This window comes from Psammomys obesus, unplaced genomic scaffold, assembly GCF_907164565.1.
Source record: "Psammomys obesus unplaced genomic scaffold, mPsaObe1.curated_primary_1811, whole genome shotgun sequence".
Lineage (NCBI taxonomy): Eukaryota > Metazoa > Chordata > Mammalia > Rodentia > Muridae > Psammomys > Psammomys obesus.
The window spans coordinates 46,338,263-46,360,926 of NW_026596051.1; the positions used below are offsets into that span (position 1 = coordinate 46,338,263).

At 47.5% G+C, this 22,664-nt stretch overlaps 1 protein-coding gene across 2 annotated transcripts; it reads left to right on the forward strand.

Moving 5' to 3' along the window:
* Nucleotides 1–54: 54 nt before the first annotated feature.
* Nucleotides 55–14,505, forward strand: Klf3 (KLF transcription factor 3). Of its 2 annotated transcripts, XR_008722017.1 has the most exons (6): nucleotides 55–244; nucleotides 3,651–4,134; nucleotides 4,686–4,836; nucleotides 9,093–9,253; nucleotides 10,880–11,859; nucleotides 12,528–14,505. XR_008722017.1 is itself a non-coding variant. In XM_055624015.1 (5 exons), the coding sequence occupies exons 1-5, from the start codon at nucleotides 188–190 to the stop codon at nucleotides 11,059–11,061; spliced, it is 1,035 nt and encodes a 344-aa protein (XP_055479990.1). In that variant the 5' UTR covers nucleotides 55–187; the 3' UTR covers nucleotides 11,062–14,505. The 2 variants fall into 2 exon arrangements, 1 of the variants encoding a protein (XP_055479990.1); XM_055624015.1 differs by having other exon boundaries at nucleotides 10,880–14,505.
* The last annotated feature ends 8,159 nt before the right edge of the window (nucleotides 14,506–22,664 follow it).

Consider the following 22,664-nt stretch of genomic DNA (forward strand, 5'->3'; position numbering starts at 1 on the left):
CAAAGAGGGAGGTAGGGAACGATCCTAGCCATTCTGGAGGTGAGAGAGAAGGTGGACTGGGTCAAAGAGGGAGGTAAAGGGGACGTTTTCTTTGTTTTAGCTTATGTAACCTCAGCCTTAAGGCCAGGTGTGCTGTTTTGTTCCCTAGGCCAAGCATCAGAACACCCTAGAAGACTTAACTGAAAGAATGCTCATGTTTGACCCAGTCCCTGTCAAGCAAGAGGCCATGGACCCTGTCTCAGTGGTAAGTTCCCCCAGACTGAACAGCTCTTCTAACTGATGGCATTGTGTGTCAGTGTTTCTACAGTGCTTCTTGTTTGACAGGCATCTGACAGGTGGCATTTCTCAAAGCCCCCAGTAACAGACGAGGTGACACTATCCATCCTTGGGACTCATTCCCACACCCCTGGGTAGGGTCAACTACGGCTGACCTGTTCACAGTGAAAGGAAGTTCAGAGAAGTATGTGTAAAATATGCTGTGGATGAAGTAATTTAAAAATAAAATAAAAGGCATTGACAGAAGCCGTATGGGGCTGTGGCTCTATGAGGGTAACTGAGGGGAAGCCAGCCAGAGAAGGGACTTGGCAGTGAGATAGAATCGTATTTCGTTTGGAAGAGCGCGTGCTGGGTGGGAATCCCATCCATGGTCCTTTTTCTAAGCACCGTGTGCTGAGTTGTCCCCTCTTGTGGGCCAGGCCATAGCGCTGCTGGGCCACTGGGGGATCAGTCCAGGTGTTGGTGAAGGCCCAGTTGTAATGGCGTGGGGATGAGACACAGGTGAGAAAGTGTCCAGGTCCTCAGAGCAGGAGCAGCTTAGACATGAGGATGTGGCTTAGTGGGCCTGACTAAGGGGGCAGCGCTCCCAGGCTGTCTTGCTCTGTTCTCCCATGGGATTGGAAAATATTCACAAAGGGGAAAAAAATCTTGGCCTGGATGTGTATCTGAAGGTTGGGAATGACACGTTTGCAAAATTAGATCATGCTTATGCACTGGCTATGGAAGTTCCTGCCAGAAATACTTAGACAAGACACAGCGTCACCCAGGGTGCTTGGGACTCAGTCACTGCGGTTCTTACTAAGCTGGTGAGGTCTTTGTTATCGCTGTAAGGAAGAGTTAGATGAGAGCATCTTTAAGGAAAGAATGTTTTTATTCTAGCGCAGTAGCCAGGTGGCGTACTGTCACATGCATGGAGGTAATAATTGAACCATTAAAATTATATTCATCAAAAAATAGAGGCTTTTTTCTAAGGGAGCAGTTCTCAACCCGTGGGTCCCGACCCCTTTGAGGGTCCCATATCAGATACCCGCATTATCAGATAATTTACATTACAGTCCATAACAGTAACAAAATTATAGTTACGAAGTAGCAATGAAATAATTTTATGGCTGGCATTCAAAAAGAAAACAAACTGAAGGGAAAAAAATTGAAAATACTTTTTAATCTTTCTCTAAATTTCCTTTGAAGTTCTCTCCTCTTTTTCTTTTCTGGGGAATCTTGTCACCTAGCAGAGAATTACTTAAAACCAGTCCTTTCCCCAGCTCTGTCCCAACAGAGCCCTGGGTGGTTTCCCGGGCTGGGTGGACAGAGAGCCTTCTGTTTGCCTCAGAACATTGGCTGAGCCCCAAGCAAGTGCTTACGATCAGCCACGCCTCTGCCTTCCTGTGGCCAGAGCCACCTGTGGCCAGCGACTGGCCTAGCCTGCCACAGACACCCCGTTCATCAGCCGAACAGACCCGGAGTCAGTTGTCCAGCCCACACACTGACCAAAGCTGTTTGTAATAAAATACGAGCCTGGAAACTCACTGTGTAAAGTGACAGTGAGACTTGTAGGAGTGTGTGTCTCCCCATCCACATCTCCTCAAGAATCACAAGTGTCGGCATCGCCCCGGCCTTGCTGGGAGCGAGGGCCTGCAGAAAGCAGGTTGGTTCGCCCCAGACAGCCTTGGGGAACTTAGGAAGTTCCTACCTCACCCTCAGGCAGGCACAAGCAGCAGTCAGCAAGGGTGGACGCTTCAATTCCGGGGCACATTCCAGCAGGAGAAGAGAGGATGTTGGGGGGACCTCTGTCCGTGCCTGTCAATTCGGGGAGTTTTCTGTTCAACGCTCGCCTCCAGTGTGGTGTTTGGTACCAGCTGAGCCACACCTACCCTAGAAGATAGGAGCGGTCTAGACCAGGGGGAGTGGCTTGGTGGAGGTCATATCCCGAGTCGCACCTGAGGTGCATGCCAGATGGGTGCCAGCCACTGCAGGAGACTCCGCCCAAGGGGGTAAACAGAAACCCCCTAGAGGGGATCCCTGGACTTCCCAGTGAGCCGATACTCCTCCCTACACTCAGCGTGGACTGTAAAGTAGACGTGCAGGCCAAATTGAGGACAGGGACATTCATTTGTGCTAAGTGTGTACAAAAATGCAGAGTGTGTATTCACCTCAACTTGATGCGGGCCCTTGCTTTCTTCCTTGATGACTTTGAAAACCCTGAGGATACTATTCAGTTTGCAAATCCCCCAGGTCCTGCCTGGATTCCCACTTGTCTTAAATTGATGCCACGGATAGAAAACCTAGCAGTGACAGCCGTGGAATCGTGTCCTGGTTCTGCTCCCTGCTCAGCTGCCAGGAGCTGTGGGCCTTAAAATCTAGGTCAGTGGAAGGTCTCAGAACAGGGCTGAAAATGCTGCACAGTGAGGAAACATTTCACGGAGGCCTGCCTCCCGCTAGAACTGCGTCCCATGGAGAGTTAACGTGTGTGAAATGTCTCCCTGGAGGTCCTTCTTGTGCATAATGCCTCGTTTCTTAAGTGAGCCTCATTCTTCTTTAACGACGCCTGTTCTAATTAAATTTATGCTGCTGGATAAATTGGGCCACTTGCCTTGTGTTACTACTTGCATAGCTGTCACCAGTTCTAGAGGAAGATAGAGCTGGGCGTGCTGGCACAGACCAACACCTGGGAGACAGATGCAGGAGGATCGCTACATGTCCAAAGACTGCCTGGGCTATAGCGCTAGATCCTGTCTCAAAAAGAAAAAATTTAAATAAATGAGGAGAGTGGGGCTGTCACTGTTCAAGCCTCCATCCCTAGCTGGAAGCTGATGCCAGATCCTCGTGACTTGTACTTTCTGGTTTTATTCCTTTCCGTATTTCTGCGGGGTAGCAGTAGTCTTTTCTGTTTGTCTGTTTGTTTTCTCATCTGTCTGCTGATCTTTTACTCTTGATCACTGTCATTTAGGGCTTTGCTAGAAAGGTGACAGACGGTCCTTGCCATCTTAGGCTGATGCTCACTTGGTCATTCTGTGTTCCTGACAGTTGACTAGCCAGCCTTGACAGTGTGCCTAGCCAGCCTTGGGTGCTGTGTGACCTTAGAGAAGCCGTGTTTGGCGTCTCACAGCCCAAGGTGTAGAGCTCCGGCATGAAGGGCTGGAAGGGACTCAGGCCAATGCAGAGCGTCATGAATTGAGTTGTGATGATTACCTAGGTACTCAGTACCACCTCGACTAGGTTCTCCCCATCCCAGAGCGAGTAAGCCCAGTTACCTCAATTTCTAGCATTTGCTAAACCATCTCTCTTTACCATAGCTTTTGGGGATCATGTACCTCTAGATGTAAAGTACACTTTTTTTTAAATACTTTTCCTTCTTTTTTTCTCATTTCTGCCAGTCCTACCCATCGAATTACATAGAATCAATGAAGCCCAACAAATATGGGGTCATTTACTCCACACCATTACCTGACAAGTTCTTCCAGACCCCAGAAGGCCTTACGCATGGGATACAGATGGAGCCAGTGGACCTCACTGTGAACAAGCGTGGCTCCCCGCCCTCTGCGGGCAGCTCTCCTTCCTCCCTGAAATTCCCATCTCACCGGAGGGCGTCCCCTGGCCTGAGCATGCCCTCCTCCAGCCCGCCCATCAAGAAGTACTCACCGCCTTCTCCTGGCGTGCAGCCCTTCGGAGTGCCGCTGTCCATGCCGCCCGTGATGGCAGCCGCGCTGTCCAGACATGGGATCCGGAGCCCAGGCATCCTCCCGGTCATCCAGCCCGTCGTGGTACAGCCTGTCCCGTTTATGTACGCCAGCCACCTCCAGCAGCCACTCATGGTCTCCTTGTCAGAAGAGATAGACAATTCAAACAGTAGCATGCAAGGTAAATTCTGCTGTGCTCCTGAATCGCCACCTGCTCTGTAGACAGCTTTTCCGCCAGGAGTCTGGGGCGGACGTGAGGCAGAACTGTTACATCCTCAAAAGGACCACTGGCCTGGGCTGGCCCAGCCCGGGCAATTCACTGCTATTTCTGTTTTTGTTTTGAAGTGTTGATATTAGGGAGAGTGTCCAATAATTAGTTACTTTCACAGCATATTTTATGCTGTGATTTGACCGACAAGGTCCTGAGCACAAAAGAGACTTAAGTACTTTCTGATCATGCTGCTAATGGCTCTTAAAGGCCACCGGCCATAGACAGGGGACTATGGGGACAGCCAGACTTTGTAACAAAGAGTCATCTTGAAGAGCAGGGTCCTCTTGTCTGCTTCAAAAAAGTGAGGGTCACTCGAAAATTGAGTCCTGCTGTAACCCTTGCCCATGAAGAAGAAAAAATATGCATACAAAAATGTAGTAGCTAGAAGCCATGCAGTGAGCCTTTAAAAGCTGGAATTGACACACTGTATGTAGAATAACTTTTCTATCTTTATTTTTTAGTACCCGTAATTGAATCATACGAGAAGCCCATACTGCAGAAAAAAATTAAAATAGAACCTGGAATTGAACCACAGAGGACAGACTATTACCCTGAAGAAATGTCACCCCCTTTAATGAACTCAGAGTCCCCCCCGCAAGCACTGCTTCAAGAGTAAGTATACGTAGGCGCACCTGGTCGTTTCCGTAGCGGCGTGCGCCTGGAAGAGAAGCATGGAGCTGTGAGACATGGGGTGTGCTGTGGATGGCCAGGGACATGCCTGTGCTGTGTGGCGCCCCAGGTGGCCGGTCTGCAGAAGCAGCACGGACCCCGTCTACAACGGTTGTGCCGACTTCAGCCACCGGGTCCCCTCAGGGCGACCACACGAGGTTGGATGTTCTTGTTTCCATGAAGATTTGATCTGATGGTAGCGCCAGCTTGGATCACGTTACCAAACAGAATCCACCCCTTTCCCACGCTCGTCACTTCTAACGCAGTGCAGCGTGTCTGTTACTGAGAACGTCTTCGTTAGAACCTTCAGGCCAGCAACAGTGCTGGCCGCAGAAGGTTCCTGTGCAGCTCCGAGCTCGTCGCAGCAGAGGGAAGTCTTTCCGTTGAGTCTTTAATGGCAGCTGCCCACGGAGCTCCCCCTCACTGCAGAGCTGCGGCGCGGTGAGAAGGTGCTCTGCCTTGGCCAGCATCTGAGCCTGTGCCTGGCCAGGACGGCCTCACGTAGTTACAGCGCTCGTGGGTTGACCACCAGGGTGAGCGGGCCGGAGAAGGTGGCTTTGAGCCAGGTGCTGTGCTCCAGCATGCCTGGGACCCTGAGCCAAGCTTATCCTCACTGGCCACCTCCTCTGGCCACCATAAAAACTCTGATGTTTTTATCAGAGTTTCTCTTGTACGGTCTGCACCTCCCGTCACCCTCCCCCACGCCACCTTTTCAGTAAACGTTTTGCCCACCTCTGCTGTCTTCCCTTCTCCCCTCTTGTCACAGAACTTGGCAGTGGAGCGTGAATTCTCTGGCTTTACAGAAGCTGTCTGTGGTGACTTCAGATCTACTGCAGTCAGGCCCGTGTCTGGTGTGTGTGGCTTCACAGTGGCTCATGTGTGACCTTACCACCACAGAGCTCTGTTTGGTCTAGGGATGATGGCGTACGTGTGTCCTCATATACAGCTCCTAATGGATAAAGAAAGGAGGCACTTCTTCCCAGCTGCAGCATCAGGCAAGGAAAATATCTTGGAGGCCTGCACTCATTTTTCAGAGTTGCATAGTACTCCCCCTAAAAGTTCAGTTGTAGGTTATTTTTGTCTGTGTTTGTTTAAGGCAGGGTCTTGGCGTGCAGCCCAGGCTCACCTCGTATTTATGACCCACCTGCCTTGACCAACTCCAGAGCACCAGGGTTGCGAGCCTGAGTCACAATGCCCATCTCCAAGTGTTTCAAATGAATTATTTTATCCAGAGCAAATGCAGAACTGACGAGCCAGGATGGTGGTTAAGGTACCCTAATACACCCACAGTCCCACTCTTGACCCAGAGGACCTGCTTTGAGCTCCTGAGTCCCTCTTAGTGTTCTCCCTGTGTGGCCGATTGGTGGCAGAGAGCTAGTCTGATGCTCTAAATTAAAATGTGAACCTTTACAGAAGAGCCTGTGGAAGCAGTCTCATTTAAATACTGCCTAAGGGAAATACTGTTTCCAGCTAGGAGTGGCAGCAGGAACATCAGGCCTGTAAGCCAGCCTGGGCTGTATGAGACCTGATCTCAGGTGTGTGTGTGTGTGTGTGTGTGTGTGTAATTTTCTTTTCCTGTTTCAAGCCATATTCCTTTAGTGGGCTCACTGCTAGAGGCTTTTAAATGCTTAATGAGTAATGTACTTTTTAATGCTGATCTAAGATGCATTTTTCTCCTAAAAAACAAAACAAAAAACCCCTGTAGATTAGCCACAGTGGAACATGCACTCTGGGTGATTCTCTCACAGATGGGATTAAGTCATGTCTTGGAGTGGGCCCAGTTGCAGCCCACATAGGACACATTAGCCAGGAAAGAATCACGTGAAGCCAAGTGCCTAGAACATTGCAGTGAAGCTGCCCCCAGCAACACTAGCCTTTGAAACCCTACTGCCTGGGTGTGGGCCTCACAGCTTGGAAGCCCATTTGCTTGATCCACAACTACAGCTTAAGGGTCATTTTTAAATGCATTCAAAAGTATAGAAAAAAATGCCATTCCGTATGTATTTATTTACCTTTGTGAGGCTGCATTTAGAACCAAACTCGGGAGGAACCGTGAGCACACAGACTTAGGAAGGGCTGATTTAAGTCAAAGCCCGTATCTGGTACACAGTAGCTACTCTGGTAGTATGGTCCCCAGTGATCTCTTTAAAAATGAGTGGAAAGGCCACAGACTGAGATTCCCAAGACCCTTAGAGCCACCCTGCCTTCAGCCAGCGCCATCCCTTCTCCAGAGACATTAGCGTAGAATGGCTTTGAGGGGGACGGCTTCTGACTTCGGGGTGCTGGTGGCTTTCCCTGCGGTTCTCCGAGCAGCCACTGGCAGTGGCCTTCCCGCATGCTCTCTTCCCGTCCGTGGCAGCCTTTTCGGTTGGTAGTGTTAACACCCTCACCTCACAGATCGAAGGGGGGCAGAGAGGCCGTCAGGGACAGCACTGACACGGGGAAAGGCAGTCATAATTACCACGCTGATATGATTTCGATTCTCAGCCCACAGCTCCCAGTTGCTGGGCAAGATTTCTAAAGCCATTTGGCATGAACTCTGCCTGTGTCCTGGACGCACAGGCCACAGGATCTTCCCTAGCACTTCCCCAGAGGAAAAAAGAGACCTAACTTGTTAGTGAAGGATTTTAAGTGACTAATCCAGCCCCAATTTAACAAGAAAAGCACAAATAAACCTTATTCTCCATTTTTTTTCCAATTAAAAAACACACACACACACACACATGCATATATGATGGCAGTTCTAGTCTCCTGGCCACGTCCCTGCCGCTTCATGGTCACTTTTCTGTGTCTGTGAATCTGACTTTGTCTGTACCCTGCAGGTGGCAGGGTAAGGTTTGAGGTACTGACAGAACCCACTGTTATTTCTCTGGTTACCTCCTAACTCCCCCCAGGCTCCTCCCACCTAAAATGTATGTGTTCAGATTTTTTGAGCTTCAAAATCTTGTTTTCTGTTTTTGTTGTTTTTTTTTTTTTCAAGACAGGGTTTCTCTGTGTAGCCCTGGTTGTACTGGGCTCACTTTGTAAACCAGGCTGGCCTAGAACACACAGAGATCCTCCTGCCTCAGCCTCCCTGGGTGCTGGGGTCACAGTGCTACCAGACCTGGGTAGCTTCAGATTTTTTATTGCAGGCTCTTTTTAATGCCCAAAATTTCATTTCTGTTACTCTCAGAAATGAGAAATCACCCTTATCAAGTTCTTCTCACCCTTTTGCTTTGTCTCTAATCTGCTCCCACACGGAAAATATTTGTGTATCGTTTAGAATGTTTCAGGACCCAGAGGCTGAAGTTGAAGGTCAGCTCCTTTCCTCTCGGAGGCCAGCTCCACATGCTTGCATTGCTAAGTAATTACCCCTGAGACCGGGAAGGAGCAAAAGAGTTCTTCAGTGACTTGGTAGTCAGCAGGAAAGGTTCCCAGAGTGCCACACGTTTTCCCACCAGCCCTGGCTTTCACTCAGCTTCCTTCCCTGATGGAACTAGCTTACAGTGACGGAGCATGGGTGTGGCTTAAGAACCCTGGGACCAGACAGGTTGAGATAGGGAGGGCCTCCCTCATGCAAGAGCCACAGTGACCCTGAAAGAACCGAGCTAAGACAGCAACGGCAGACTTTCCTTTTCCAAGAGCCACCTTCTGAGAACTAAATGTGAGTCTGCCATCGCTACAGAGACGTTGAGAGAAAGGGTGGAACATAGGTCTGTGAGCGGTGTGTTTGCCTGAGAAGTCGGGATTTGGCTGTTTCCGTTTTTCCTTAGAGAAAAGTGAAGAGCAGCCAGCCTGCGGGAAAGCTGGTGCCCCGCAGGAGCACAGCCAGGGGGGCCTGCAGAGCCCTTCCCGGCACGCGGCACCTCCGGCACCTTCCTGCTGTCCTTACTTATCTCCGTGTCTGTCTCCCCCTAGACTGTGAGCTCCTCGAGGGCAGGAACCCTGTTTTTATTCATCTTTGTGTCCGGTGCCAAGCACGGTGCCTGGCTCATGGTAGGTGCTCGCTACGTGTTTGTTGAATGACTATAGCAGTGCTTCTTGGGTTGAACAGCTAATTCTTTTTTATTATTATTATTACTCTTATTTTGTTGTGGTTGTTGTTGTTGGGGGTTTTTGTTTGTTTCTGCCCGATGTTGTAAATGCTTTTTTACTTTTAGTAGACCGGAGGAAGGAAAGCACTCTCACTCATGTTTTCCGTTTAACCTTGGCTTTGATAGGAACCACCCTTCGGTCATAGTTCAGCCGGGAAAGAGACCCCTCCCTGTGGAGTCCCCGGATGCCCAGAGGAAGCGGAGGATACACAGGTGTGACTATGAGGGCTGCAACAAAGTCTACACTAAGAGCTCACACCTGAAAGCGCACAGGAGGACTCACACAGGTGGGAGAGGCGGCCGAGGCACGGGCTCTGGAGAGGATGGGGTGCAGGGCTGGGCAAAGCGTGGGCACCCCCACCATCTACCGTAGCTCTTCCAGCCATGCTCCATATTGGCCAGGGTGGAGCCTGGAGCCAGCTGCCAGGTCATCACTCTCAGGAGGAAAATGGGCGTTACCCCCGTGCCCCTGAGGGCCTGCTAGAAAGGCAACCTAAGAGTCACACAGACGTTTCCGGGGTCTGCCAGGACCTGTGCTTTCTTTGTGTGGTCGGGCCCTTCAGCGGGCAGGGCAGCCAAACAGTGAGGGGTTGGATGGCCTTTAGGGCTCAGAATGGAATCGTTCCGAGTTCAGTCATTCTTATTAGGGAGGAGTCACAGAGAAGAGTCTGGGATTTAGTACAGAAAAGTAGCAGTAGTTTTCAGTGAATCCTGAAGAGGAGGAGCAGCAGCTGCAGGGGAAGGTTTATGGGAGGAAACAGCCATGACAGGTCAGCCCAGAAGTCAGCTGCTAGGCACGGTGGACCCAGGGCTGGAGCCTCACATGGTCCAGCCTAAAATTAAAACGTAGTGAGTCTTTGGGTTCAGACAAAGGTGTGTATGGGCTGAAGGTACAGCACAGAAACCGCAGTACTTATGCCAAGGGTTCTAGGGACAAGGATCGCTAAACAGGGACTGTTTGTTATAGGCCGGGTGTCCCTTGCTGACACACCGTAGGCTGTTGGGATATGTTTCACATAAGCATAGTGAGGTATCTTGAGGACAAGGCGAGTCCAAGCACAAAAGTTGTTTATGTATGCTTTCTACACCGCCTGAAGGGAGCTTTAGTTATAAAGCATTTTTCTAACTCTGAGCATTGACATGATCTGTTGCTATGGGCGGTTCCAGGGTTCTCGACCCAAAGGTCGAGAACCGCTGCTCTTTTACCGAGTTCTGGATGCTGTATTCGGGGTGGCCAGTCTGTATTACCGACCTACTACAGCAAGCTCACCTCGAAGCACTGTTATCTGTGAGGGTCTTCGTACTGGCTCTCACTGGCATTTCCCACAGGCTGCTTCTGTTCCTCATCTGTGAGTGATGGTTAGCCTACAGGAAGGGGTGTGGAGGCCTGGTTTCTGACAGGCGGAGGGAACTTCTGCTTTTAGAGCTGAGGGGCTTGAAGCACTGTATTTGGCACCTCTGTCAGGCAGTAGATAAGACAGCGGGCTGTTGAATTCTTCAACAGGTATTTTGGTTGATAGGGACTTTAGAGTTTTAGAGAGCTGTGGGAAAGCATAAGAAAAACCCACAGGCTTTGAGTGGGCTTATGAGGTGTATGGGACTCAGCATACAGGAGGACGCAAGGCCTGCAGAGCTGCGTCCAGAATACATATGCTCCACGCGCGTCCCTCAGAACAGCCCCTGCTGTAAGAGCTCGTTAAATCCTAGCCCTCGTTTCCTTCCCTCGCTTTTCCGTGGGTCCGTCTGTCCCATGCTTTTCCTATAGCAGTTTTCTCAAACTGCTGTCACACCATGTTAAGTGTGTGTTATCTCAAAAGTTGTGTTTTCCAAGGGCATTAGTTTAAAAAAAACTGTTTGTTTGTTTTTAATTAGCAACAACAAAAACAGTTCAACTCTTTCCTTTATTTTTGCAGGAGAAAAGCCCTACAAATGCACCTGGGAAGGCTGCACGTGGAAGTTTGCCCGGTCCGATGAGCTAACAAGACATTTCCGAAAGCACACTGGAATCAAACCTTTCCAGTGTCCAGACTGTGACCGAAGCTTCTCCCGCTCCGACCACCTTGCCCTGCACAGGAAACGCCACATGCTAGTCTGAAAGCCTTGCCTCCACCCAGTGTGACTCCCACTCCTCCTGGCTCTGTCTCTCTCTGCTCCTCCTGCCCATTATCTAACTCATTTTTTATATGTACATCTTAATTTCGATTCAGCTGGTCTGAATCTCTGAATTTATATCATCAGGACTTCTGTATGGTCAGTAGTTGATACTCCAGCCCTCCCTCTCCTTACCACGGGTCAGACCTAAAGAATGTGAACACTTTTTTCTGGGGATGCTAAGCAGACCCTCCTTACAGATACGTTTAATGTAACGAGAACAAGGGAACATGTAAACAAGAACGACCAATTTGTCGGGTTCTCCACGTATTCCTCAAAAGAATGTCAGAGTAAATGTATTAGAGATGCAGTATCCAGCCTGCTAGTCCTTGCCAGAGACCTTCGTACCTCTGCCACATTTTGTGTTTGACCACAAAAAGAATTCGGTCCTTTCACCGAGGTGCAGGCTGAGCCCACCCCTCCGCCAGTGCTCCCCCACCGCTTACTCGGCCTGGATTACCAACTCACCTGAATCAAGACCTTTGTCCTGTGGCGCCTGCAGCTTCTGTGTCCCTCGGAGTGTGGGGAAGAAGCCGTTGATGCTGAGAATGGAGGAGGAAGTCAGCAGTTTCTGGCTAGGACCCTCTGGGCCATTACCATTAGCTGCCGCCAATCTTAATGTCCATCCCCAGCAGAACTCGGCTGTGCACACCTTGCTGCCAGGCTGGATTCAGAGCCGGTGTTCGGGGTCGCCACCTCCGTTTCTGCAGGATCCGTCATTGTGGATCATGAAGCCCTGAGTGTAAGGAGTCCACAAAAAATATTTTCCCGTAAATGTAAAAACAAACACACACAATGGTCTCTTTTCCCCCCAACCCTTTTTTTTTTCAAACAGGAAAACCTTGAGTGGTACTTATATTCCCATGTCCAATTAGTCACATAGCTTTCATATGGAGCCTTTCTGTGTGAGCTGTATGGTGCCAAACCAGCTGTCACTGTGTCCATGACACAGCAGAAGAGAGCAGCCACTAAACTTGAGGGAAGTCATTCAACTAAGACCTGAGTGACACCATCTGTAAATATACCTAGTGTGAAGCACATAGATCTTTATTTTGGTGACAGGTTTTTTAAAAACTAGAGAAAACCACAATTCAGGGATTTATATATGTAGCTTGAAGATTCCCACATGTCTGCAGGAGCTAGCAATTTCCTGTCGCTACTATGTATCCTGTTAGGACAAACTAAAAACAATGACTCAAGTCGATGTTGCAGATAAGTAGCACCATTTTGGGGATGGGGGGAGGGTTTTGTTTTTGTTTTTTTTTTTTTGTTTTTCAAAAGCAGGCTTTTGAACTCCATAGTCTAACCGCCAACTAAAACAATTCACACGTAGAAATGCCATTGCTTATAAATTGGGAAAAATGGGCACGATGGTTGGTTATGGTTGCGAGTGGCCTTTTATCCCCTCAGGAAGGATGGAGGAGAAGCGGGGAGGACCCTGAAAATTCATCCCAGCCACAACTCGGGATCCAGCACAGCCTTACCCGGGAGGAACACCTAGGTGATGTTCTTGGCCGTCACTGAGTGGGTCGGCCCTGGAGGCTGCGCCCGCGCAGGGGTCTTCTGTGCTCAGAGTTGCTCTCGGGAGGCCCTGCTGAGCGCTGAGAGCCAGCTGAGGGGAATGTGGGTGAAAACTGCAAAGACATGTTCTGGCACTTGGCTTCCTTTTTTTTTTCTTTGCAAGCTATCAAAGCATGCTCATTTGGGCTCTTGCTTTTCTCTTTGCAACTATGACATGGATTGAGGAGTGGAAGGTCTCCGGGAAAAGCAGGGTCTCCGTTGCCTTCATGCCAGCGCCACCGTGGCTTGTAATGGTTCTTCTGCGGTGCACTGAAGAATCCAGTTTGGTTTTTTGTTGTTTCAGTTGGTGTGTTCCAACCCAGTAAGAAGGGGGGAGGGTACAAGGAAGGACAGAATTAGCTTTGCTTCCGCTTCACACCAGGGTATGGTTAATAGCTTCATGACGTGTTTAAATATGACATTTAAATTTTGTTCAAAAGTCCATATTATGTTACTCTTTAGCTTGCTTAGATCATGTTAACAGTTCAGTCAGAAAGATCCATTTTAACTCTGAAAGAAAAGTAACCCAGAGAAGCCATTCTCTGTTCCCATGCTGGTCTGATATACTTTTAGTTAATTGGCCTTTGCCAAATTTCCTTTGTATACATATATATATATATATATACATATATGTATGTATTTGTATTTTACTATGATAGTTAAGAAATTTAGTTTCTTAGTTTTTCTTTTTGTTTTGTTTATAGCTGTTTTTATTTTTATTTTTTTTTGGTTTTTGTTTGTTTGTCTGTGGAAGATACAAGATGCGACGCCATGCCATGTTCCTTCAGTGGTGATTCAGTCGCAGTAAATTGAGAACAGGCTATAAAAATGAAGTCAGCAGCGTGTAAATTGTTATGGAGTTCATTCAGTTACTGCTCAAGTGTCATCTTGCGGAAATCAGAATCTTGTGTCTGAGTTTTACAAAGGAAGGGTACGTCGTTAAATGGGCATTTAGCACCCTAAAGTCACTTGGTTTGGAGACTGTATGTGGCATAGCTTAGCTCAGCTAAGACGCTGAGGACACAGATGGTGCCAGAGCCTTGGAACCGAATTACAGGGGAATGATATGTCTACGTGTGTTTATTAAACACCCGCCTGCACTGCCAGCATTGCACTAAGGTGGACTTGGAGAGACCGTAGCCGATACAGCAATCTGCACGGCATTCCGTAGATTGTTGTAGACACAATCTCAGAGATCAAAGGTTTTAAAGCAATTTGGTTTGAAACTAGAATTATTTTGAAGGAATGGCTAACGTACATGAAGTCACTTGAGGTTTTATTCTCTTCTTGGTCAAGGTTAACAGTTTTTAAATGATTGCAAATTCACTTAAGTAACACATTTACAAAGCCATCTTACATGCATTAAACGAGGGCTACAATGTGTTTCACAAGTACTAGCACTTTTTTTCCTGTTCTGTATGTAATGTTAGAGGGTCAGAATAATCTTTCTGCTTAGCATCTCCTAACCCTGCCTGCAAGCATAGCAGGGCTATTACATTTACAGTACTTTAATACTTGTATAAACTATGCAGAAATTTTTAATAAAGTGTAATATATTTTATAAGCTAATAAGACTGAATGGGTAAAGGTTTTTAGCATGCATTGGTATACTTGCAAATACTGAAACATTTTGGTAATCTTTCTTACTAAAGATGTGAATGTTTAATGTACCTTCTCTGTGTCTACCCTGTAGTCCAATGGGAATTCAGTAATGACATTCTGTCATGTCAAACTGTGAACATAAATTTGTACTGTACAGTCCTCATATACTATATACAGTATGCAATATCTGTATTATATACTTGTTAATAAAACCATATGAATATTACGCATGAGCATGTGATTCCTATAGGCAGTGATCAGTAGGAACACAGAAGAGCGAGGGTGAAGTTTCAAAGTCAGTCACTGCTGAGCAGTAACTTTTGATGGTCAGAAAAGGAAGTAAATCCAGCTAGTAGCTGTGCCCCAGAAGTGAGGAGCCTTACAGCAATGGTCCAGTAACTTCCAGGAGAAAGTCTTCAGTTTAAGCCTCGCCCCTGCCCCCCCCAAAAAACCCCAAGAAACAAACAAACAAACGAAAAATGCAGACAAGCCAGCATTCATCTGTAAATGCATCCAGTACATTTTTGGAGAGTTTTGTTTCTCAGCTCTACCCACAATGCCTCCTCACTGTGTGCGATGGCCTGAGGAAACACTTCCTGAAGACCCTGCCTCTCTTGGGCCAGCTCCGCTCAGTGCTTTGTGGTTCTCTCCCGGCATCTCTAACAATCTGGGGGTCTCCGTTGTAGCTTCGACTTGCCTCTCTATTTTGCACATAGCTTTCGTAAACCTCTGCCCAGGGAATCCAACCCACCACACATTGCCTAGCTTCTCAAGAGTTTCTCGAAACTGCTGGGGCAAGCCTCTGTAAATAACCTAAACACCAGAACCACATGGAACACGGTAAGTTTGGCCACCTAAAATAGTAGGTGGAGCCTATTGGATGCTGGCTGCAGCACCTTCCATGTGGTGGCCTTGCTGAAGCACTCCCTAGGTGGCCTGTTCCCGGCAGGGCACTCTAAAGAATCTCTTTTCAGGCACTAAAGAAAATTCTTTCAAATTAGTTGTGTGTTGATATCCTAGAGACTTCAATGGATAGGATTTCTCCCTCAATGCACCTCTTCTATTGTTTTAGTACAAAGTGCATGTTTTTGTTTTTGTTTTAATTTTGTGGTGCTAATCTCTTTAATGGACCCCCACTTTGTCTTGCTCGCAGCTGTAGCCATATTCATACTTTTTGTCCTGGCCAAATTGTATGTTTTTCAAATCCTGTTCTGCTTTTTGTTCCCAGTTCTCACTGTAAACCTTGCTGGAAGCAGCCAGCAGCAACCATGCCACAGCCTTGATGTTATGTTGTCTTGACATTTGCTCCCCAGGCTTTTGAATTCAGCCCCACTCAAATGTTCAGCACATGGGCAAAGCATAGACAAATCTTTGCCATGCAACATGCGTGGTGTCTAATCTAATTCTTAGTAGAGTTCTTGTTTCCATCTGGAAACTTGTGGGCAGGCTCCATTGTCTGTATTTCTGGTGGTGTTCTGGTCTTCCAAACTCTCACCAAAATTACCCATTACTCTAACTTATAGCATTCTCTAGCCTTTACCTCCAAACTCTTCTGTATTCATCTTGAAAACCAGTTCCAAGGCTTAAGAACCATATAGATAGGCTTATCATAGCAATGAGCCTCTTTTATGGTTCAGTTTCCTTATTAATTATTGTTGTATTGCTGACAAAATTTACCCAACAGAAAAACAAACAACTTCAGGGGTTGTTCTTTTGGCTCATGGTTCCAGAAGGTTTTGGTCCATCGTGGTGAGGAAAGAATGCTTGAGTTCATGACAGCAGAAGTGAATGGCAGAGGCCACTTTGATCACAAGTGAAGAAAGGAAGCAAAGAAAGGCTAGAAGCAGGAGGTGTGTCAAGTCTTCAGAAGCTTGTCTCTGGTGACTTACGTCCACCAGCTAGGCTCCACCTCCTAAAAGCTTAAGAGTGTCCCAAAATGAAACAGTTGTTCAAAACGTAAGCTTGCGAGGAACACTTCAGATTTAAACCATCACAGTAAATAAATGGAAGAAGCCACCTTCTTAGATACCAGCAATCTTCCACCCAGCCTGCTTCTTGTAAAAACACAGTGACATTTAGCTGCCACTCACCAGAGGGGTCCTTTAGAGGCTGGAGAAGAGATATTGGAAGAACACGGAGTCCAGTCTTCAGAACTCTCTTTATCTTTTTTTTTTTTTCCCCAGAGAATTGCTCTGTGCTCTGAACTGGGGTAGTTGACTTCAAGTTCAAAGCAATCAGATGAAACTGTTACGTTTTACTGGAATGTTTGCTTAGACTAGTCCTGAAGAGTGGCTGAAATCTTCTTCCCACTGTGTCTCTTATGGATCTCCCATCTTATAGGAAGAGTTATAGTGTAAGCTGTATTCTGTCCAGGTGAATCATCAGGATGCAAACAAATAGAATCAGATTTTGCTCTCTCTCTTTCTCTGATCTAGGCTGGCTTTGGACTGACTATATAGCCAAGGATGACCCTGAACCCCTGAAGATCTAGATTTAATTAGGGAGTGGTTCTACATACAAAGAATATTTGTCAGCAGAAACGGACAGTCCATATCCTCACCCAATACTTTCAGTGCTGCCCCGTTAAAGAAAGTAGGATTAGGGGTTCTCACCAGGGAGAAGTCACCAAGCCCGATGGGAGCTATAAGAGAAGAGTTTCCATCCAAGGAAGAACGCCACTAAAAGATGAGCTTGAGTGCCTTAACATAGTGAAGGATTTGTTTGAACAGTCTATAATCTGAGGACCAGGCAGTGCCAGGCTGCAGGTGATTGGTTGGGTTCCACTAAAAGGAATACCGTTTCTCAGAAACAAGACAAAGAAGACGCTTGACTGGTTAAAAGGGAAGTCCATAATTTGAGGTTACTTGGTGAGCTCTGATTGGTGAGTGTCTGGGTGGAGGATAATCGGCAGCTGATGGTTGGTTAAGAACAAGTGTCATTCTCCTAGACTTAACTGTTGACTGAGTTTCATTTTGCTCCATCCAAGGTGCTGGAATTTTCTCAGCCTACTGGCCTCTGTCAGTTATTTTTAAGAATGGACTAAAAAGACACATTATTGATGTGTATGCTGAACAATTAGAGAGCAAAGTGACCGATGTACCTGCACAAACCTGAGCACTGCGCTGCTCTTCAAGGTGCACCCTTTAATGTATTTTTATGTGTGGGGGTGTCTTCCCAGGCGTCAGAGCCCCATAACTGGAGTTATGGACAGTTATGAGCTACAGCTCCATAGGGGCCAGAAACTGAACTCTAGTCCTCTGTAAGAGCAGCCAATGCTCTCATCCACAGAATCATCCACATGGGTCTGTCTCTTTTAAGATGGATAAAACAATCCAGGTACAGACCACAGTCTCAGCTGATAATTACACGCTCTAAAAGAGAGTTCTTTTTAACTGTGTAACTTTCGGTGGATGGCGTGTCATTGAGCCTGGACACAATGGCTTTGGGTACTTCTGTTTTGCCCACTCCTCATGGTACCCTGGATCATCGTGATTAAGAACAGAAGACGGAGACTAGGGAGATGGCAGCTAAAACCACCTGATCAACAAGATTACAGTGCATAAAAGGCAGGTCATGGTAGGGTGTGTCTATAATCCTACTGTCCTAGCGCAAGACAGCAGCTCCCAGAGGTTCACAGGGCTAGCCAGCAAGTGCAGCAGCAAACGGCAAGAGAGAAACCTTCCCTCTAAGAGAAGGTGAGGATGGATATCTGTTTCGTGGTGTGTGTGTGTGTGTGTGCGTGCAACACAGATCACAGATTATGTTCTTTGCACTGAATGTATTCATTGTATTCAATGTTTCCTCTCTGAAAACTTAGAACCTCCATCAACCCAGCATCTTGCATGCAAAGAACTCTTCTGTGGAGCTCTTGAGTGCTTGCAAGCCTTGCTAGTCAGCTCTGGCAAAGACTACCTCCTGCAAGACCCACTTCCTGCTTCAAAAGCCAATAGCTCTCCTTAAATAGCAAGCTTCGGGGAAAAACACTGCTCACGTGGGCCATCAGCTTGCCTGAATCTCCCAGCTGTCACCCAAACTGGCTTCCCTCACGTCATCGTTGGCACCTGCTTTAAATTTTTTACTTATTATTTTTATGTTGTGTGAGTATTTTGCCTGCACGTTTGTCTGTGTACCATGTGCGTGCCTAATACCTGGGACAGCCAGAAAAGTGGCTGGCCCCTCCCAGTCCTCTCAGCCTGCTTTCTTTCAGATCTGAGAAGTAATGGTCCAGGCTTGGTACCACCCAAAATGAGCCAAACAAGTTGCTTGTATTCCAAAAGAAAGTGGCACAAAGGCTCTTGCACCAATCATAGCAGACTTTCATGTAAGATCATGGCACTCTCTCGCATGAGTGGAAGCTCTTTGTATCCGTTACGGGCTTTCTGTTGGGTTCCTTTAGGGACTGCTCTCCTCGGGCCTGGATGAAAATGGCGGAGGGTCACCCAAAGTTCAACACGGCCCCCAGCTCCACCAGTGGAGGCTGTCTAGGCCCATCTTCCACACGGCTTTAGTCATCCACTGCAGCTGCTGCAGTGCCCTCAGCGTGGTTGTTCAGTGTCCAAAAGAGCCGCTTTGCAATGAGGGCAGTTTGGCTGGCTGCTTGCCTAACAGCCATTCAGTCAAAGCAGCTGGGGCACCAGGGAAGGGTCTAGCAGCTGTTAGGGAATCGCTTCACTCCAGTCCCCAGCGTGTCAGCCTATTTAAAGGTAAAGATAAACACTAAAAGAGGTGATCGTGCTAAAAGCTTATCACTAATGTTAATGGTGACTTAACAGTGTTTAATGCTTTCCCAGCTCATTCTGCTGGCATTACTCTGTCACCAAGCTGAAATAAGGACAGCACAACAGAAGGAAGATATAGGCCAATATGCTTGATCAATGCAGGAGCAAAACTTCTCAACCAAACACCACCAAGGTAAATTCAGTAGCTTATTAAAAAGATAGTTTGCCATGATCAAGGTGGCTGAGTCTCCAGGATCCAGGGATGGTTCAACACAAGTGTCTTAGTTTCCTTGTGCTGCTGTGACAAAGACCACAGCCAGAGCCAATTTGGGAAATACACTTTTCTATTGCTGTGATAGAACACTATAAGCAAGACAACTTGGAGAAGGAAGTGTGTGTCAGTTAGGATTATGGTTCCAGAGGAGTAAGAATCCATCACCATCATAGCTGAGAAGTGTGTCAGCGGGCAGGCATGGAGCCTGGAACAGCAGGCTGAGTTCACATCTTAGACCACAAGCAGGAACCAAAGAAAGCAACCTAGGGTGGTGAGAGACTTTTAAGCCACCACCGCCACCATCAAGCCACCATTTCTTCCAGCAAGCCCACACCTCCACAGTCTCCCGAAACAGTGTCACCAGCTGGGGACCAAGTATCCAAATGGCCAAGACTATGAAAGACATCTCACGCAAATAACCATGTTCCACTTCCTAGACCCTATAATCTTCAGACAATAGTATAATGCGAAATGCATTTAGTCCAACTAAAAAAGTTTCACACTCTTTTGCAGTCACAACACTGTTTAAAAGTCCAGTCCAGGGTCCTGCTTGCCCAGGACAGACCAAAGAAAGACACCCAAGCGCCTGCACAGTTCTGGCGGCCTGGGAGGCCAGAAGAAAGACATTGTAGAAAGGTAGAACTGATCAGCAGTGAGGTACAGGCAGATACGGGTCCTGGCCCCAGCTGCTGCCATGTCTGGGTCGGTGGTCTAGCTGTAGCTGGGGTCTGTGTCAATGTTTGTGACTCAGGTTACCACCAAAGGCCAAGCCATATCTGTGGTTTGGGCTGCCACGGAAGACCATGTGGATGTCTGAGGGCTGTGCTGGGGCGGGGGCGGGGAGGTCAGGGGCCAGGGCATGTTGATCTGAGTAGCCTGTGTTGCCACCTGAGCCCGTGGGGACATCAGTCCATATCTGGGTCCTTGGTCCTATGGCACCTGGGATCTGTGTTGATGTCCCAGACCCCTGTTAACACCAAAGGCCATGCAGATGTCTCTGGTCTGGACTGCTGCCTGAGGCACTGGGCTGGGCTGGCCCCACCCCTCACCAACCACCACACTTGGAAGAGCAGGGCCTGCATCTCACCCTGCTGGCCTGAGGGCAGGAGGGCAGGAGAGCTAACCCTGCCCCTTGCAGGCTGTGGCATTGGCCTCTGATGAGCTGGCCAGGGCGGTGCTGGAGAGCTCGTCCTGCTGGTGCAGGCACAGGAGAGCTGGTGGGCTGATTAACACAGCCACCTCCCAGGCCCAGACCCAGGACTTCGAGTTGGCCCACCCCAGTATCTACTCTATCAATGATCTGCTGGAGCACACAAAAGAACTGGTCTTACAGATCCAAAGCTGCAGGATCTCCACGACACAGGGCAACAACAGAATATCTGAGAGGGATGTGGGTGAGGATCCAGTACTGACAGAGCAGCAGAAGCCACAGGCCTGGAAACAGACCAATGACTCAGTGCAGTGAATATTTGCAAGTAGAGATGTGTGGACAAAAGGATATACAGCTTCCATGACCAGATGTTTTTATTTGTTTGTTAGTATGTTCAGCTTTTTTTTTTCTTCTATCTTATTTTCTGTTCTTTTGAGGGGCAGGTTGTAAGGACAGAGGGCAGAGGGGAGATGAGTGGAATTGGGGTATATTATATGAAAATCACAAAGAATCAATACAAAGTTTTTTTTTTTAAAGCCCAATCTAATCTTTTCTGAGACTCAAGGCAATCAATCTCTTAATGTATAACTCCCTATAAGACCAAGAAAGAAAGTTAGATATTTTCAAAATATAATGGCACAGAATATGCACTCCAAAGGGAGAAGTAGGAATATAGTGAGGAAATGCTGGAGCAAAGCAAGACTGAAACCCAATAGCAAACCTTAAATGCTGTATGTAGCTTTATGTCGATGATAAAGGGCTTAGATGGATCCACTTTTCCAAATTTGCTGCCTGCAGCACACTTCTGTGGGGGGCCCCAGTTTCTCTCCCTGTACGTCACTGTCCTTGGCAGATGTCTCACAGCCTGGCATCTCTAGAATCTTACAGTCTCCAACACAACCCCGGCTTCACTTCCATCATTTTATGCAATGGCCTCCTGGAGGCTCGCACCCTCTCAGGACCTTCACATACGGAGTCCCCTGTCATATGTCACCAGGGGAAATATTTCATGACCCCTTAACTCTTGCATCTTTTCTGACCCTAAAACCAGCACTGTGTAGAGGACCCTGCCAAGTTCTACTGCTCAGGACAAACTCTAGACACCTGGAGTCACATTTTCAGAAGACTTTGTTCCTTTCTAGGAGCAAAAATGTTCTCATGTCTTTTTTCTTTCACATGTTGGAAGTTCATCTGGGTAGGATCTCACCTTGAGGGTATACTTTATTCCACTATAGATCAGTCCTCTCCTTTATCTCCTTATCACTTTCAGCACTTGAATTTTCTGTTGCTTTTTTTCTCTTCAAATTATTGTGCATTTTCTTTTTCTTTCATTGTGCATCTGAATAATAGCCATGTAACAGAGTCAGTTAGACTGTATCAAAATCTCCTATTCCAAAGAAATTAGTCACTTTTAAATGTAGCCTCGAGCAAGCTGTTAGGACAGGGCAGAAAGCAGTCACATTCTTCGCCAAGATATCATGGAATGGTCTCTAGTCTAGTTGCTACTAAGTCGCTAGTCTAATTGTTCCTCTCTGAAACCTTTTGAGGAGGGCCTCCACCCTCCACAGCCCATATAGCTTTCAGCACTACTGCCTTCCAAGCTCCTAATAGGATGTGCCTTTAAGTTCCTCTTGCAAGCTTTGATCACTTTTTTTTTCTTTTGTTTTTGTTTTTCACGACAGGGTTTCTTTGTGTAGTGTTAGCTCTCCTGAACTCACTTTGTAGACCAGGCTGGCCTCAGGCTCACACCGATCCACCCGCCTCTGCCTCCCTGAGAGCTGGGGTCAAAGGTATGTACCACCATACCCTTCAGGTACCACCATACCCTTCAGTCCCTTTTCTAGTCTAAAATCACAGACTTTTTTACATTCCTTTCCAAAACCACACAATCAGGTTCAATACTTCAAAGAAGTATCCCACTCGCAGTAGCGTCTTAGTTTTCTACTGCTGAGAGAAAGCGTCACGACCAAGACAATCATATTAGGAAGGGTTTATTTCGGCTTGCTGTTTCAGAGAGGTGAGTCCATCAGCATCACAGCTGGTAAGTGTGACAGAAGGCGGTCATAGAAACTGGAACACCAAGCTGAGAGGTTACATCTTAAACCACAAGCAGCTTTAAGATGATCCATAAGCAGCAGGGAAAAGACTGGGCCACTGAGCCTTACCTTTAGGATCTGAGACCCCTAAGCTCACACCCACAATTACACACTTTCTCCAACAAGCCCACACCTACTGTAACAAGG